The sequence below is a fragment of the Phragmites australis genome, chromosome 9 (genome assembly GCF_958298935.1).
Source record: "Phragmites australis chromosome 9, lpPhrAust1.1, whole genome shotgun sequence".
Lineage (NCBI taxonomy): Eukaryota > Viridiplantae > Streptophyta > Magnoliopsida > Poales > Poaceae > Phragmites > Phragmites australis.
The window spans coordinates 34,211,618-34,229,935 of record NC_084929.1 but is presented as its reverse complement, the minus strand read 5'-3'; the positions used below and the strand labels follow the sequence as shown (position 1 = coordinate 34,229,935).

Genomic DNA, 18,318 nt, shown 5'->3' with positions numbered 1-18,318 from the left:
ATGTGTTGACATTTGTTCTAAATTTGACATTGGGTACGCACTTTAAGGATAGTCAATATGTGTTAGACATAGCGTAGATCCCACAGTAATACTAGGGTACTACCTTGTGTATGACCAATATGCAAAGGTTTGGAACATTGTGTTATATCAAGTGAAAGAGGTAATCACTTAATTTGCATTAATGAGTATTTTTTGCAAGAAATAGAATTTCAATTGCAAAAACAAAGTTGTAAACATAATGATATGTCATAGAAAATGCACAAGGGTAAACACATGGGACATAACAAATTTTCAGATAAAACAGTACTTGGAATATCAATTTACAACATAAAATAGTACTGAACATAATTATAGTTAAAGACAGGGGCTATAATATAATTTAATAGTACTATAAACAGTAAATATTAGACTGGGCTATAATTATGAAGATAACTAGGGGTTTTATGAAAAATAGCCAGTTCACAGGAGTTCTTGGCTTGTGGGCCAAGACAACTTGGGCTTCGACCTGTTAGGCCATTCGGCCCAAGGCCCGGCCGGGAGCCCCTTCACCCCGCGCCGTATGTAATCGGCAGAGCCGGAGGTTATGGTTGCCAACCCTAATCGCACGTCTCTTGTAGCCACCGCCGCCTTGTGGGCCATCACTGTCGTTTGTGCTGCTGCCACCGATGAGAGGAGGCTGCATCATAGCAGAGTGACTGGAGCCGAGCCGAGAAGGAGGACACGCTGCTGGAGAAGGGCCGGAACTGAGCCGGGAAGGAGGGCGCACCGCCGGAAGCTGGCTAGCCGGATCGCGCCTTTAAGCCATCCCGGGCACTATCGCATCATGCGCCAGGTGCTGAGTCACAGCCGACCATCAAAGCAGAGCTGGCTGTGTGCGTGTGATGGTCCGCGTGGTCCAGTATGGTTATCCTGCCGGTGAATTTGGGTCGGAGCCAAGCCGGCCGAGATGAAGGCCGCACCGCCAAAGATTCTGTCAAAGATCTAGGGCCGTTTCACCGACGTTGAGAAAGTCTAGACCAATGCCTTAGTCACTGTGCCGGTGAGGACGCCAGCGAGAGGGTGTGTCATCCCCTTCCCCTCTCGCACGTGCGCATGAAGGAGCCGTGAAGCCCCTTCCCCAAGCACACGCGCGTGCCCAGGCACGCTTAGGCGCCATCGGAGGGGAGGCCAGAGGCCGTAGGGGGCCTTGACCCCACGCGAAGGCCCAGGCGATGATTGGCCGCCGTTGTGGCAAATCGACGGAGGATGCAATGGGCCATTGCAGTAGGGGCAGGCACTGTGTATCCGACGGTCGAGGTCGGAGAGTCGCGTCGCGTTGCTATCGTGCCTCCGGCTATGGTGGACGACGCGACATCCATGGAGGCTGAGGTTAAAGACTCATCATAGAGAGCCTCCTCGACCTCAAAGCTAGAGTCAATGAAGGTCGACGTACGGAGGAAGACCCGACCGACATGTTGAGGTCGATGCCTCGGGAAGGAGAAGCGGGACCGTAGTTCGCCATTGCTCCTGGAAGGCTCCTACCACGGCGGACCTGGAAGATCCAGTTGCGATGGGCGATCGTCGCATTGGAAGGCTCCGGAGTCAATTCTGCCATCTCAGTGAAGGCTTCAGTGGCTTGCATTGGAATGGAGCGAGCGACGTCAGCCATTAGAGGAGACAACGGAGTATACTCAGGGGAGTGCAACCAAATGTGCTCCTCTAGATCCTCCTCCTCTGAGGTTGACACATCGCCATCGTGCCGTTGAAGAAAGGGACAACGCCGCTGCACACTGCCATTATAGGCGGTGGTTCTACGGCAAGAGTTGCTGCAGGAGCGACTGCAGGGGCGAGTGGAGCCCTTGAAGATCTGCTAAACAGACGCACGCCAGATACACCTGACCCAAACAAGCAAGAAATAGCCTCTCCCCCTTAATCTCTTAGGCTATCTCCAGCGGATACTTTAAAATTTTGTCCTCTATAACACTATTATAACATTACATAATATTATTACAGTATTCTCTATTTTTTTCATGTCTAGCAGTTATCATATTTCTACCTTTCATTACTCTTCTCCTCACCTCAAATCCACATACATACTCTGTAAACAGTGATACAACCGCCATCGAGCTCCCGCTGCACCCATATTCCTATAGTGGTGAAAAAAGACTACGAACACAGTGATATGGAAGCCTCAAATTTAGACGCCAGAGTGTATGTACAGGGGAGCCGATCGTTTTTGAGGTCTCTGCTGGAGCTGCCCTTATCCGCCCAAAACCCCACACAACCTCCTAAGTCTCGCCCCATCCATGGCGCCACCGCGTTAAACCCGCAACCTCCGCTTCCATGGCGCTCTCCGAGCTCCCGCTCCACCACTCCTTCCGCCTCTCCTCCCGCTCCCACCTCCGCCTCCTCCCGCTCCGCCTCCTCTCCTCCTCCCGCCCTGCCTCCTCCTCTGCCGCCGCGGCCTCGGCCTCCCCGTCCTCCTCCAGCGGCAACCGCGCCGCCCCTCCCGCTCCCAGCAGTGGCTCGCCGTGGCTGAAGAAGTGGGCCCCTTCCGACCCTTCCCAGCCTCCCCCCGCCCCGGCCCCCTCCACCTCCATCGACCGCATCGTCCACCGCCTCCGCAACCTCGGCCTCGGCACCGACGACGACGAGCCCTCCGCTTCCACGGCCACCGCTGCCCCCGACGGCAACGAGCGCCTCGGCGATCTGCTCCACCGCAGCTGGTCACGGCCCGACCGCCAGTTCGCCGCCTCCAGCTTCGACGAGGCCGTCCTCCCGTGGGAGAAGGACGAGGAGACCGCGGGGAAGAGGGGGGATGAGGAGGATGGGGTCAAGAGGAGGAGGGTTAAGGCGCCCACGCTGGCCGAGCTCACGATCGAGGACGAGGAGCTGCGGCGGCTGCGCAGGCTGGGGATGACTCTCCGCGATCGCATCACCGTGCCCAAGGCGGGGGTCACGCAGGCCGTCACGGAGAAGATCCATGACGCGTGGAGGAAGTCGGAGCTGGTCCGGCTCAAGTTCCACGAGGACCTCGCGAACGACATGAAGACCGCCCATGAGCTTGTTGAGGTTTGCACCTTATAGCCCCTGTCCTCTGATATCAAATTATGCAGCAATTGGCAGCTTGTCCTTGAGTACTGTTAAATTTGGTGATGCATAGTGGCAATTGAACTTGCATTGTCCTGTTTATTGTGCTGAATTTTAATCTCATGTAGAGTTATTGATTGTCTTCCGAAAATGGATTCCTTACATGATGTTTATGTGTATTGATCAGCGACGCACAGGCGGATTGATCATATGGAGGTCTGGAAGTGTAATGGTGGTTTACCGAGGGAGCAATTACAAAAGGCCTCTAAAATCTCAAACTCTAAATGGTGCCTCATCACCAGTGAAGGAGGAAGATGGTGCATTGTTCATCCCAGATGCCTCCAGCCCTGCTGAGAGTGATAATCAGGGGAAGGATTTGGCTGTGCAAAATGCAAATGTGTCCCAATTGAACATGCAGAATACTGATGACATGACAGAGGAAGAGCTGGAGTTCAATCAAATGCTCGATGAGTTGGGTCCTCGTTTTGTCGATTGGTGGGGAACGGGTATTTTGCCAGTGGATGCCGACTTGCTGCCTCAAACAATCCCTGGTTATAAAACACCATATAGACTTCTTCCAACTGGAATGCGTACGACGCTTACCAACACAGAGCTGACTAATTTGCGGAAGTTAGCAAGGAACCTTCCATGCCATTTTGCTCTAGGTATTGCTTTTGACAGTGTGCATATCACTTTTTCCGGTCATAGCTTTTACCTGTTGACAGCAAACACCTGCTTATAGCTTGCTAAACTTCATTGAAGGGAGAAACCGGAATCATCAAGGCTTGGCAGAAGCAATTGTTAAGCTCTGGGAGAAGAGTTTGGTGGTGAAAATAGCTGTTAAACGTGGAATACAGAACACAAATAATAAGCTAATGGCAGAAGAAATAAAGGTCTGAATGCCACGCTCTTGATGTTCCCTCGTTGACTGACATGACCACTCTGCAACATTTATTTCAAGGAACCTTGAAACACTAGTTATTGTCATATTATACTTAGTAGCAAAGCTCACCACAGCTGAATATATCATCTGAGCACAATTAAATCATAATCTAAGGCAACTAAAAAATCTAAATCACTATTCAAGATTTGCTTGGCAATCTTATATTTTCCTTTTCAAGCAAATCCAAAAGTTCCTAAAACAATCACCAGAAATTAGTTTTTAGTAAACATTGGTAACAAATTTTGCTTCCTATACATGTAAATTGTAAAACTTGGCTCCTGTACAGTAAATTCCTCTACCTTACCCCATTGAAGTTGAGAATGCTTCAATAAGGTTGCAGTAGAGAATGCTTTAGCTTTATATTCCTGTGTTGAATTTGCATATAGTTCCAAAAGCATGTCCCTACAGATACGAATTAATTCTGTTCATGCACCGCATGTATGTTAAGGCTTCATGAAATAGCTAATGTCTTACAATTTTCCTTTTCATGTTCCTTCAGAATCTAACAGGGGGTACCCTGCTTCTTCGAAATAAATTTTACATTGTAATATATCGTGGAAAAGACTTCCTCCCAACATCTGTTGCATCTGCATTGGCTGAAAGAGAGGAGTTGACAAAAGATATCCAGAACGTGGAGGAGCAGAGAAGAAGTATTTTGATTGCACAACCACCGGATGATGGTTTAGATGGGCATGCTCTTGTGGGTACTCTTGCTGAATTTCAGGAGGCCCAAGCTCGTTGGGGGAGAGAAGTAACTGCTAAGGAGCAAGAAGAAATGAAAGAAGCATCTTCCAGATCAGAAAAAGAAAAGCTTTTCAAGAAACTCGAACACAAGCTTTCCATTGTAAGCAATTTCGATATGTTTTTCTTAGATCACTGTAGTTTCAAAAGGGAAAAAATATGCGTACAATTAAATTGGGATATTTCATTTCAGTGTGCATTTTAATGTGGTTAACATGTTATTCATTGCCTTCTAATTATGAGATTGACTTTCTCACCTTCTAGGTATGCAATGGTGCTTGTTTGGCATGGCTCTTCTTCCTTTAGTTGCCATTACTTGTTCCTTGATTTGTTCTTCAAATATACAGGCGCAGGCAAAAATGCATAGAGCAAGGCGCTTACTATCAAAGATTGAAGCTTCTATGGTCCTCGCCGATCCATGTGATGATCGAGAAATGATTACAGATGAGGAAAAATCTGTTTTCCGTAGGATTGGTTTGCGGCTTAAGTCATACTTGCCTCTTGGTAAGTTTCTTGAATGATAATCTCGGATCATGCTCGACCGTTTCTATTGACCAATTATTCTATTTATCAATTTCAGGAATTCGTGGTGTCTTTGATGGTGTCATTGAAAATATGCACTTGCATTGGAAGCACAGGGAAGTTGTCAAATTGATTTCCAAGCAGAAGACTTTATCATTTGTTGAGGAGACAGCACGACTTCTAGAGTATGAGAGTGGTGGTATACTTGTTGCGATAGAAAGAGTTCCAAAGGGCTATGCGCTCATTTTTTATCGTGGAAAGAACTACAGGAGGCCTATTAACATAAGGCCTAGAAACCTCTTAACAAAGGCTAAGGCACTGAAACGTGCAGTTGCAATGCAACGCCATGAGGTTAGTTTTCCCTGAAAAATGGAATTCTTCTGTCTTTGTTTTCATTGAAATCTCTTCTGGATAGCATTAGCATCTTTTGCTTTTCCTTTAAACTCATAACTTGTCATGCAGGCCCTCAGCCAGCATATAGCTCAACTGGAAAACAATATGAAACAGATGAAGTTGGATTTGGTATGTAATTTTCAATTATACAGAAAGTTCTACTATATCCTTGAAGACAACCTTTTTATGTCAGGATTTGGGTTGGAGGGTTCAACTGTATTGTTACAGTGGCATTAAAGTTGATTTTTGGAGGCATAAAATATATACCACAGAAGTGTGGCACATATGGTGTCATGGCAGCCAGCCGGCCGCTCATGTGGGCCCAAGGGTCACCACGGCAGTAGCAGGAGATAATTATTACCTTTTAATTAGGAGATAAGTTTGGTAGGAGATAAGTTAGGAGTCGGATTGAATTGGAACTGCTTAGAGATAAGTTTGGTAGGAGATAAGTTAGGAGTCGGATTGAATTGGGACTGCTTAGAGATAAGTTAGGAGTTGGAATTGATTTAGGAGTGTAATTTCCCTTCTCTATATAAAGGGGCAGCCGCAAATTATTGTAATCAAGCAAAGAAGAATTAATCTAAGTCTCTTGCAATATTCTAAGTCTTCCCAATCTATAGTCTAATCCCTCCTCTAGCAGCCAACGCCGCCCGGCTATCCCCCGGCGGATGCTCCTTAATGATCCTAGGATCATAACATGTAGTGCCTCCTTTTTTTCCCCCTTGTAATTATTTGTTTGAGTCATAAAAGGAGATTCACTATTATTTGTTTATACTTTGTTAACAAATGGATAGCAGATTAGCAGCCCCTCGGCTTCCACACTTGCTTTACCTGAAATGTTCTAATTGTAGTTGCACTAGTAATAATATATGTTCCCTTTGTTAAGAATTTTATTCATTGATTAATGAATTATTGATGTGAAACAAAACAGGGTATCGAGGGCTTTGAGGAACAAGAGGAGGATAGCTCAGATTCGGAAAATGAAGATGGCACAGTGGATACTTCTGCAAGCTATGATGAGGTATGTGTTCTCCCCAAAACTGATGCTGTCTGTTTTCAAACCACCGTTAAGTCACTCTTTACTTATGCACATCCAGGACCAAGAAAATTTTGATGAATCAAGTGATGAAGATGAATACGATGATTACGCTGAAGATGATGATGAGATTGACAGCTAGTAATGCGGAATTGGGTTCTGTGATGTGAAATTCTGAAGTAATGCTTTTCTGGAGGTGATATTGCCGTCCTTAGGACATTCATGGTAAGGGCAGTGATACTTGCTTCTTTTGGTCTACTAGTGAGTTTGTGTTTGTATATCATACACAAAACCGTATGCTGGAAACGCTCAGTTGTGCTGTTTTTGTTTGTATTCAGGGCATTCTTTATCATGAACAATATGGAGGAGCACATTTATTTAGAGTCAATCAACTTCAGTGAATAGACTAGTTTTTCTTAGGTTCTGAAATAACCCCAATCTTCAGCTATACTTGTTTAAACAGAATGCTCTTCTTAGCTGTCTACTAAGACATGTTATTCCTGGAACATAAGCTGCATCTTTTTAATCCTTCTTGTAACCAGGTTCGGCGATGGGCCTTGATGATTGTATTGCAGTTTCCCTTGTTTTTTGATGCGCACACTCCTTTTGCCTCAGTCTTGGCAAAATGATTGTTGGGATCTGCCTTACAAGTGTTAGAGCTGGGTTGGGTAAAAATGATCAGATCTCGGTTCTTCCTTTTTTAACCCTTTCTGTTTGCGCGTCTTATTTTGTAACTATCATTTAAGAGGCATCGGTGTAGGAGGCTCTTTTCAAACTTCTCTCCAGAAAATATACCGGGACACACGAGCATTGTGTGACTCATTCCCGCTGAAAAATAACTGAAGGATGTTCCATTGTTCATTACACTTTGATTTTTTTTCTCTTGTGTCTTGCACACTCTGGTTATCATGTGTCCTCTCTGTGCCCTGAAGAAAAATAATTCGAGTACGAATTCAGTACATTTTTCAGGAACGCTGTGTACTGCTGCTCTACGTATCATCATATAGGAATTGTACAGTGGTGATATTCGGTTGCAGTTGCATGAACTGCTTGAAGCTCCCGCAGCCTTACCGTGCGAGACCGGAGCACGTACACGCACTATGCTTCCTGGATGATACAACGTAGCGGGCTGTGGTGCGGCTCTACGAGTTAGCGCGCGGTGGCAGGGATCGCCGGCCGAGAGCAACCAGGCTCGGTTAGGTCCGTCCCTGGTGGTGCCCGCTCGTGCAGCAGATCATGAGACCGGCATTGCATTACATGGGCTCGTGCGCGCGCGTTCAGTGATGAAGAGCTCGAGGAGTCGCGCATTGGTGAATGGCGAGGCGGCCGGCCACGGGAGGGGTCGGTGGGAACTTGTGGGAAGGCATGCAGCTTTAGGAACTCTCGGGGCTCAGCTCGGGGTACTGCACCACAGCCTCGCGTGGTGGTGGCCACTGGCCAGGCGAGGAGCAGCGAGCCGGGTCCGGCGCAGCGCGGGCTGCGATGAATGCACACGTTCATCGCAGCTCGTACGGCTCGTTGGGCGTTGGCTGCTGCCTTGACAGGAAGGGATCGGTGCGGTGCGAAAAAGCTGATGCTCGCGCGCGAGCCAGCCGGCCCATAAGCGTGTGACGGCCCACGGCAGCCTATGGGGGCCAGTCGTGTGTAACTTTTTTCTTAAAAGTTTTTTTAGCTAAACTATTTCTAAAAAAATCTCAAAATTTGAGCTAATCTTTTTTTCTCAAATATTTTGATATTTTTTTTTTTACAAAAGTTTATAAAAATGGAAAGTCGCGGAGGGAGATTTTTTCCAAAAAAAAGTTGGGGGCTGGTCCGGAAGGTGCGCGAGTTCCCGTATGAGCGTGCGAATTTGCCATGTCAAGGGCCGTGCTATTTAGTGCACGCACGCACGGAACCCCTAGCGCACCACCAAACAGCATCTCACTCTTTCTTTTTTTCAGAAACTTTTTTCCTTCCTGTCTTCCTTTTTTTAGAAAAGTTTGCACGAGAAAAAATTGACTAAAAAAAGTTTTAAGAAAAAGTTTGTATGAGAAAATTTTTGCTCAAAAAGTGTTGAGAAGAAAGTTAATGAGAAAAATTTGGCTCCAAAGTTTTGGGAAAAAATTCTGGTACACACAACAGTGGTACACTTGTCGCAAAAAAGTATTTTCAGGTGTGATGTAGCAACATGATAGGGTCACAGCCTCACAGGTGCCGGCGCGCAGCACAAACACACTGCCTATGTGAACCGTCAGGTGGCAGCATGCGCACGTGGTCCACTGGACCACTGCACGTACCTCGACCTAACGTACCTAGGTAGCGTGGCTCACAGCCCACACGAATTCGGCCATTGCCGCCGTCATCTCTTTAGTCGTCGACTTCAACTATATGTCTCATCCTCCTCCTTTGTCTCTAACCGCTCTCCATCATTGGATCTATTATCATCACAACGTTAATCCAGTTTTACCAAGCTGTTACCGTGACACCCCTGCCTCGACACTACCTAAACGGTGGTCCTCCGCTTCCTGTAGCCAGCAGGATCCTCACCGTCCCTCCCCGCGTTTGTAACCACCGCCGACTGACCTTCGGGCCTCCCTTCATAGCCGAAGCTCTCCCAAACCCTAACACAACCCCGCAGCCCTAATCTTAGTCTAACCTCGAATCCTAATTCATCGGAGACAACGACCTTGTCAAAGATAGCTCGCTGAGTCCCCAACCCTAATCCTGACCGACGAATCTTCAAGCGCTGAAGCGACGAAGACAAGAGAAGAAGAGGAACAAGACATACCCTGAATCCTAAATAGTGCTAATCGTAATTTCTTTTCGGGTGCACTACATATAGGAATCGCCCGTCCGCTGCATAGCGGGCAGTGCCCCCGTGCGCGCAAAGACGGAAAGAGGCCTCTCGGCTGTAACCGCTTTGACTCATGTCAGCCCAACTCTACCCTGGCCCACACAGGTGCCTCCGAAGTCCAAATCACAGATCCAAAAGCTAACGAAAACCATGTACGATTTGTTGGTCCAATACAAAAACGAACATTCATTCAAGCCCACGAGATTCTAGAATGCCTTTCGGCCGAATACCGGAAGTTCAGAACATGTCAAAAAGCAACCAGTAGGATGCAAGTGGATACCCACTTAATTCATTTTTTAACTTAATTAGTTGGAAATAATCCTTAATTTATTTTTAAAATTTTAGATCGATCTAATAACTTTAAAAGCCTAAAACTTGCATCCCCGCCACTCGTTACCACCTAATTCCGCTAAAAAACTATCCAAAAATATCTAAAAAAAATTTACAACCTAAATATGTGGAGACGAGATGATGTGCACTATGCACACAAACGTGTAATTGATGGTTGGTATAGATTGTATATAGGTTGAGCGGAGTTATATTTTTGAAAAGAAGAGTGTTATGCTGGTTGTAACTGTGTAGACAGATTAAATCGAGTTTTTATTTAGCTGATCGAATCTGAAAGCGTATGAGTGAATGCAAGAATTAAGACTGTAATTAGTCGCTCATATAAAGATGATTTTATGATAATAATAAATAAGTCTATGTGCGTAAGAGGATGCATGAGCCTACATTCATCGGGCCAGATTGCGGATGTAAATTTACATATGTCAAGTTAGACTGAATCAGCATAGATAGGCAATCACATATTTTTTTTAAAAAAATTATATGTATTCGTTGAACTAGATTAATCTTATACAGAAAAACCAATCAGATCCAAACTGTATCATGCGGCCGTGGCAGACTGCTTGCGACCCGGGGAACCCGACTCCCTGAGGGAAGCGGGATATTGATTGAGATGTGGTAGTGGCTACATATTTAAAAAACCACCTCTAGCTATGCTACTACACGGTTTCTGTTAAAAAAATCTCTTTAGTACCACGGAATCGTACGTGTTGTACTTTTTTTGCCGAACGCCTCCACGTCACACCTCCTAGATTTCGATCATCCGACGGTCTAGAGGCGTCAACGGAAGGAATCCTTGTTTTCAGGTGTTTAAAATATAGCAACGCCCCCCTACACATTATTGGAAAGAAACTATATTGTGATAGGATCCCACGGGCAAGTGGGCAAGCCATTGATCATTGGCCATTGTTGCTGTCTTGTGTGCAACTTGCCAGGCTAGCTCGGTCAAAGGTTAATTTGATGTAAAATCAGCACACAAATTATATTCGGTGCACAAATTCGTATTGCTACTTGCCACACGAGTAGGCGACGTCATGAAGAGCTAGGCCACCGCGTTAAACAATGGAGCAACTTGATTTGGAGTTGGGATGCCGCCACGCCGGAGGCCCATCACGATGGAGGAAAACGATCACGATAATGCCCCTCTGGACCTCGTCACCGATTCCTATTTTACACCATCTCCAACGGTTTTTTTTAAGGGTTAGAATATTTTCACGACGGGATTTTCGTTCCCTTCAGTATTTCAATGGTTTTTTTAAGGTTCTTATCACGATTTTTAAGGTCATTTTTTTAGATTATCTTTTTTTTCTTTCACGATTTTTTTTTAAAAAAATTGTTGAAGATAAGAGAAAATAAAAGAAATAAGAATGAAATAAAGAAATATACTTAGAGATGATCGTAGAGGCATTGGTACGTCGTTGACATGGGAATCTTTTCTCATCCTGACACGACATACATGCATTGTGTAGACTTGTCGTAAGAAAAGTAAGTAGCATATATAAGACGGTAGCACAAAGTTATCAGTTATCAAGGTCACACAGGGAGTCTCAGGAATCATCTGCCAGAAAAAAAAAAGATTGTTCTACTCTCGACTCTTCTTCAGAAGAGAGAGAGAGAGAGAGAGCATGGAACAGCTGCTACTGCAAACATGCGCCGCCGACCACCAATATACATATGATTTAGTACGAGCAGGTTATTTCTGAAGGAGAACATGACAAGGGGAGTTGATAGGCAGGGACAGCATTGGGTCACAAGAGACGAAACAGAAAGCTTGCATGCATGGGCCCAAGCAGAGGCAGCACAGCGATAGCTGCTAGCTAAAAGACACGCTTCGGTTGTGGCGGTGAGTTAAACTACGGCATAGATCACCTTGGTCCGCGCTTTCTCCTACTCGCCAGCTCTGTGCAACGCTCCAACGCCCAAAAGGCGTCGACGCCTCCGCAACCAGGAGCATGCCAACGCAGCGACATGACGGCTGCCTCCATTCCGAACTGGGCCTAGGATATAGTAGACCTCGTCTGGATAATTGTTGACCTGCTCCATCGACCCCTTCTTCTTTTTTTAAATGTGTGATTCACCTTCCATGCCCGATTTCTTGAGGAAGTCAATGGTGTTGTTAAATGGACGGCTCGTTCATGCAACCGTAAGATTATTAAAAATAAACTTTGAATATTAATTTATCTTATAATATGTTGTCATAATAGAGACAGTAGTTTCAGTGACCAAGCACTTTGGCTTGCGCAACTTAGGGATAGAGTATTTAATTTTCTTGATCATTATGCGTTGCTGTTTTTTTAATAATATTATTTTATTAAAAAATTATAAAAATAATAGTTAAATTACTAAATTGTAAGAATATGCACCTATCGGTACTCTGAATGTTGACACCATACGTGATAGTGGGTTTAGGGACCTGTCGGCACCCCAGTCAGGCACTGATATGGCTGCCGAGATAGGTGATAGCCGAACGGCCTGTCGACATTCCACTTGCCAACAGGCTTCTCAGCGAACGGCGTGCCGACAGGTTGTATTTCTTTTTTATTATTAATATATTTTTTAATTTAGGAAAATTTATGTATTTAATGAGGCATAGTGAGAGTAAAACTAAGTGTACATCCGCGCAACATCCTATAGAAGAACTTAAACTCCTCCGAAAATAAACATCAACTATGGCTACGAGGAAGCTGAGGCAATGAGACGAGCGGATGTAGAATGTCCGAAAATGTTTGTTGTGCAAATAGTAGTTCAAATGGTATCACGGAGTGGTTCATTTTTTCCTTAATTTTGGTTCGATGTAATTTTGTTGGCATTTTTTTATTTAATTGATGTAAAATTATGTGAGTAATTTTTCTAGTGAAGTAACGTTTGGAGGATACAAAATATAATTTTGTTGAACCATATTAGTTGTGAAGCACAATTATCATATAACCTGGTACGGAGGTTACATATGCTGATATACATTACATGAGGCATAGGGTTTTTTGTTGTTGCGCGAATGAACCTTAACCATAAAGAGATGACGACAATAAATGTTGGCATGTATAGTATACCTAAAGACTAACCTAACAATGTGTTGCTGCTAAAACTAGCATGTCTTAGGAATGAAAATAGGACATGTTACAATAAATATTCTACTGAGTGCAGCTAGAATATTTGCCCTTCAGAGGGCATCGGGGCTTGTCGCCTTAGCGTGACAAACTCTCTCCCGTTTCATTTCCCTCTCAGCTTTGCGTGTTTCAGTCGCGGCGCACTCATTCGCTACCTTCCTCATGCACTCCTTCTCCTAACGCTTCAATCATAGTTCCTCTTGCTGTTGCTCATACTCCCAGCGTTCATAAGCTTGCCTCCTCCACCACATGCTCATGTCAACCCACCACTTCTAGTCCTCAGTTTGCTCTATATTCAGCCATCCTATTAAATCACATATAGGTAGAGGAGACTGGATAAATTAAACAAGAGAGAAAATTATTCAAGTGCCACATGAGTGATCTATATCGCTATTATGATGAACCGACCGAATAATACTCCAATTAATCATTAGGATGATCATTTGCTTAATAACGACCACAATGATTAACTGAAATAACATTCCAGTAGTCCTGACACATGTTTTGTGCTCAAGATCAGAACATATACCTTTCCAACATATAACATAACAACAATGCTTAAGAAAGAGCGAGTAATTAAATTATATTACAAGTTCTAAAACATTTAACCATTTACACAAATTATAATAAAAGAAAGATAGGAGGATAAACAACAGATCACCTCCTAACTAAAACTAGAAACTACACAACGAAAGATTAACATTTATGAACCAACAAAAACTAGGTAAAGTCATATGCCCTTAGGCTCCATCTAAAAGCCACACCACATGAGTAGTTTGCACTACTCATTCCCGCCACCTACATCGACGAGCGTGAAATAGCCAAACACGAGCTCCTCCTCACTGGTAGAACCTGAAAGAGAACGTGAATACGAAGGTACTCACAAAACTTAATCTATAATGGGTACATATAAATAACCTAACTCCAAGGAGAATGCATTGAGGTATTAGCAAGGAATTAGTCACATGGTTAAGTAACTTTCATAAGTGAAATGCAACTTGACATATAGATGTGAGCATCTATACCGAACCACAGGTACCATTCTATCCCATAATCACCACAAAGACATATGTAACTGGAACCATAATAAGTGTATCTGTAAATAGAACTACCTTAACTATAACTCAACATGCCATACCACAACATCTCACATTCGTGATTCTACGACCGATACGGATGGATAAAAACATGCTCATAACTGAGAGCGCGGCAATTCGAATTGATTTTACACCCTGTAAGGGTATAACTTTACCCACACGACCTGAGTCCACCCTTTTGGCCCTCGAGACAACCTTTCTCATACACGGAACTACCCACTTGCATATGCTCCTATGGCAACAAGGTTACCTCAAGCGTGTCTCAGACACCTTCGGCTCTCCATCACCTTATTTTTCCTTTATTTTTCTTACGCGTCATAGGGCCACAAGGCAAGTATCAGTACAACATATGATACTCAGCTCATTCGTTCATTATCCGAATATGTGGTTATACAGAAAGTGCTAAAGCCAATGATACTGATGGACGGTGCTTAAACGATGCAAGCGGTCTATGACATCCAGGCTCCTCTCCTGACCTACCCCTAGCACCGCCCATATCTCGTCTCATCCTCACATCTCCTATAACCCACATCATTGTTATTGTGTTTGTAAACAATAAGTAAGACCTAAGCTCGCGAACAACGGTTAAACCATTGCTCGACTTCTACTGAGGATCTATACATTGCTAAGCATTTCTAATAACTCTTAACTTAGACATCAACAGTGTTATCAAGTCTACAAGGATATGGATCATCAACAACTCAAGATAGAGATAATGCAAATCAACATATGTTCTACCCATCTAAACCCGACAATGGACCCACTACTCATGCAAACATACATAAAAATGTAATTTATCAAGTTATACAAGACGAGATACAAGGTAGTAGGTTAAGTATATTTATATACTTGCCTTGCTGCTCTGGAGGTTGTCTGATACTGCCCGCACAACACTCACAGAACTTAGGTAGCTCGGCGGCACCTTCACTCACTTGGACCGTCGGCATAACGCTCTCTTAATGAATCAAGAATGTATTACATAAACAAATAAATGTTGAAAAGTGTGCATGTGATGCATGATTGAATATTAGTAGAGCACCATGGTTCAAAAATATTTGTAAAAGACCACCAAAGGATTTGGATTCTGAAGTTTGAAACCCCGGACAAGGTAACCTAAGTACACACTACCTTGCATGGCTAGCGGTCAGACCGAAGTGGAGGTGGCGGTCTTTATTTCTTGGCCTGCAGAAGGTTTTAGCATCTAGCGATGGTATGTCAGCGGTCAGACTGACCGTAGTGGCAGTCTGACCGTGAGACCCTGCCGGCGCCACTTTGTGAGGCCACCGGCGAAGGTTCTAGCGAAACCTTTAAACACGAAGGGTACTAAAATGCTCTATGAGATTAGTGGAGTGCTTCTAAAGTAATTTTGACAATATTCACCAAGCTAAAGTCAAAATAGCCCATGGATAAGCCCTAGATTAGGGTTAAGCTTCGGTCTAAATGGAATGGTATCGATTATAGCTCAGGAATAATGGGAAAATAGTAGGGGACATCTCACCTTATCATAGGGAAGCCTTATATTGGAAGGGATCACTCCGGGGAAGCTCCAATTTGGAGATCGGGCTTCGAGGTGGTTTGGGGCTTAAGGTGGAAGAAACGCGCATATGAACTCCTCTGACGAAGAGGATGAAGGGGTTGAGCTCGAGGAAGCCTTCAGGGAGCTCGAGAAAGTTCCCTCTGTCGATCTCCGGTCGTCATGGACGTCGAAGTGATCTCTCCCTCTCTCTTGGTGTGGGTGAAGGAGTGAGTGAGATTGAGGGTGTGAGAGAGTTGACTGATTTCCTTAAGTGGAGCCTCTGTGTTGTGGCTGTGAGACCGCGGGATGGGTCGGTCAGACCGTGGGAAGCCCACGTAGCAAGCCTACGTGGCTGCCCCTTGGCGGTCAGACCACGGGGAATTCTGGTCTGACAGTGAGAGAGGTCTTAAACTGAAAATTTGATTATATTCCCCTTTTCTATTCTTCTTCATCTTTAAGGCATTTAGGGTTTTCCTAAAGGACTCTAAAATACCTCTAAGTACTCTTGAAATATGTTTAAACTCAAGTTATCAAACGAATATGCATAAACATAATACCATGATGATTATGAATGCTTAATTATGTGATTAGCATTTTAGAAGGTGACAGTTATACCGGTGGGTAGTCGTATAGTCCATGTAGATGCGGATCATACTAGTAGTTGGTACACATGAAGAAATTATATCGTAGGTGTAAGAGATGTCCTAGGAATCACAAAACCTACAAGGATCATCACAGAAGTACATCGGTGGTTCAACCCCCTAGGGGATGGAAGTCACCCAATGTTTCTTGAGTGGGTTTGATGGAGTTGAAGAAGATATTGCAGTCGAGAGAGGTGAGGAAGGAGTGGTGTACCCATGGTTCAGGCTATGGTTATTTATGGTGGCCAGGGACTACTGCATGGATTGAGTGCATTGGCATGACTTGGGGTTTGAGCATGGGAGTATTATGCACAAGGATAAATGAACACGGAATCCCTATGAAAGCTAGAAAAGTTGTGCCATTGATGCTTGGTAGAGATTTTTTGTGAAAAACTGTTGCTTAGTGTGGTCATCTCATTATGCCAAAAGTCAATAAGGAGTTATTGTTTCCTTTGCATAGAAGGTAGGGAATTATATGAAACCATTAGGCGTAGAAAAGACGTACTGTCATAATGATAAATCAAAGTTATTTCATTGATGAAAGTAAAGTACATCACATATAAAGCTCATCGTAAGCATTCATTGCCTATATGTGGCTACAGTACATAAAAAATATGCACAGACTCGCACCCTATACTTACACAATCTATGAAAAGTTACAATAGCATGTAGTACCTCATCGCTAAATGAAGCGTGCCTTATGGAAAGACAGATTGTTGGGTGCCTACTAGGTTGGTGGAAAAGGTGGAGGCTTCTTACCCAGATATTCCCAGCAGATCTCTTGAAATTTGCACCCATAGAGGTAGGTCTTGCTGCACACGTACCCTTGTGCCAGTCCACGTGCCATAGGCCTTGACACAGCCGGTAGACCGCACACGTATTGTGAAGGAACCTGCATATTACCGCACATAGTGAGGTATTTATCCCACCACTCTTCATTGAGGTCATGTAGCCTCATCTTCGACCGTTCAACATCCACGCGCTTCATTGCCTCAGCCTCCTCATAGCCGTAGTTGATGTTCGCGTACTCTTCTTTGTTCATATACCATTAATACTTGTAACTAGGCTTATCGTACTATTGGAGGAAAGCAGGTGAATTAGATGAAATTCGTAGCACGGTAGGATATCATGTACACTTACCGACATTAGTACCAGTCAATTGTGGCAAGCGGGATCAGTTTTTGGCGTGCTATTTTACCGCAGTCGCACTATGGCATGTGTGCCTCATGCACTTCTATCTGCAGCTTGATCTCCCTATTCTTCGGCTTTAGGTGTTCATTTCTCTTTCGCTCTTCATTCTCCTTTAGTCTATCAAGGATGTCGCGTCATAGCTTGTAAGGGCCCATCTTGAACTTAGCCTTGTTAGACCCGAACCCAGACCCGGAAGCCATGGATGTATTATGGTGGAGATGAAGTAGTCAGTTTGTATGCATTGAAGCGTATTCGTCCTTGGGGTTACTCTTATATAGAGTAGGTGGTAGTGACATGTGTTAGAGATCTCAGGGAATCCAGCCATGCGTTGGAATCAAGTCACGAGCGCACAGTTTCTAGTCATGGGTGCGCAGTTTCGAAGTGACGGTGCATGGAGGGAGTGATTGGTCATTGCATGCCATTAAAGCCATGATTCAAGGGGCGTCTCCATCGTTCTATTCCCCTCCCCCCCCCCCCCCCATTTTTATATTCAAACATGCTCCGAGAGTGAAGAAGACAACTCAGTGTGGATCTTTTTCCTTGACCTTATCATTGTGGATCTACTTATCAGTGTGCGTGGTGCTTTTGTGTTATCGATTTCAAGTAAAATAATGCATTTATAAAATGTTTAGTGCTACCCCTATCAGGCTGGTGCAGGTCGGAGGAACAACTGAGAGTAATATGTATCTGTTCTAACGGTCGACTGAGGGTTTAATTACGTATTTGACTTATGTTGTGTTATCATTCCTTAAATGTGTGAATCCCAATATGTACCCAGGAGTCACTAAAAGTTTCCTTCTCCTCCTCCACAACCACCGACGCACTTTGGTCAATATGACTTGAAGCCTTATGTAATCTTATCCCGATGAACTAACTTAGCCTTA

The 18,318-nt window shown here is 44.4% G+C and overlaps 1 protein-coding gene across 2 annotated transcripts; it reads left to right on the top strand.

Moving 5' to 3' along the window:
• Positions 1 to 2,201: 2,201 nt before the first annotated feature.
• On the top strand, positions 2,202 to 7,290 carry LOC133929359 (CRM-domain containing factor CFM3, chloroplastic/mitochondrial-like). Of its 2 annotated transcripts, none has more exons than XM_062376085.1 (11): positions 2,202 to 3,051; positions 3,257 to 3,734; positions 3,832 to 3,962; positions 4,512 to 4,856; positions 5,101 to 5,257; positions 5,334 to 5,626; positions 5,738 to 5,797; positions 6,600 to 6,689; positions 6,766 to 6,865; positions 6,901 to 6,929; positions 7,247 to 7,290. In XM_062376085.1, the coding sequence occupies exons 1-9, from the start codon at positions 2,323 to 2,325 to the stop codon at positions 6,844 to 6,846; spliced, it is 2,364 nt and encodes a 787-aa protein (XP_062232069.1). In that variant the 5' UTR covers positions 2,202 to 2,322; the 3' UTR covers positions 6,847 to 6,865; positions 6,901 to 6,929; positions 7,247 to 7,290. The 2 variants fall into 2 exon arrangements, with proteins under 2 accessions (XP_062232069.1, XP_062232068.1); XM_062376084.1 differs by having other exon boundaries at positions 7,043 to 7,290.
• Positions 7,291 to 18,318: the final 11,028 nt, after the last annotated feature.

What these genes read in the sequence shown, in the direction of transcription:
- LOC133929359 (XM_062376085.1), top strand. Translation starts at nt 2,323, where the DNA reads ATGGCGCTCTCCGAGCTCCCGCTCCACCACTCCTTCCGCCTCTCCTCC. An exon ending in TCGAACACAAGCTTTCCATT is followed by an intron (nt 4,857 to 5,100) that starts GTAAGCAATTTC and finishes TCAAATATACAG; the next exon opens with GCGCAGGCAAAAATGCATAG. An exon ending in CTTCTGCAAGCTATGATGAG is followed by an intron (nt 6,690 to 6,765) that starts GTATGTGTTCTC and finishes ATGCACATCCAG; the next exon opens with GACCAAGAAAATTTTGATGA.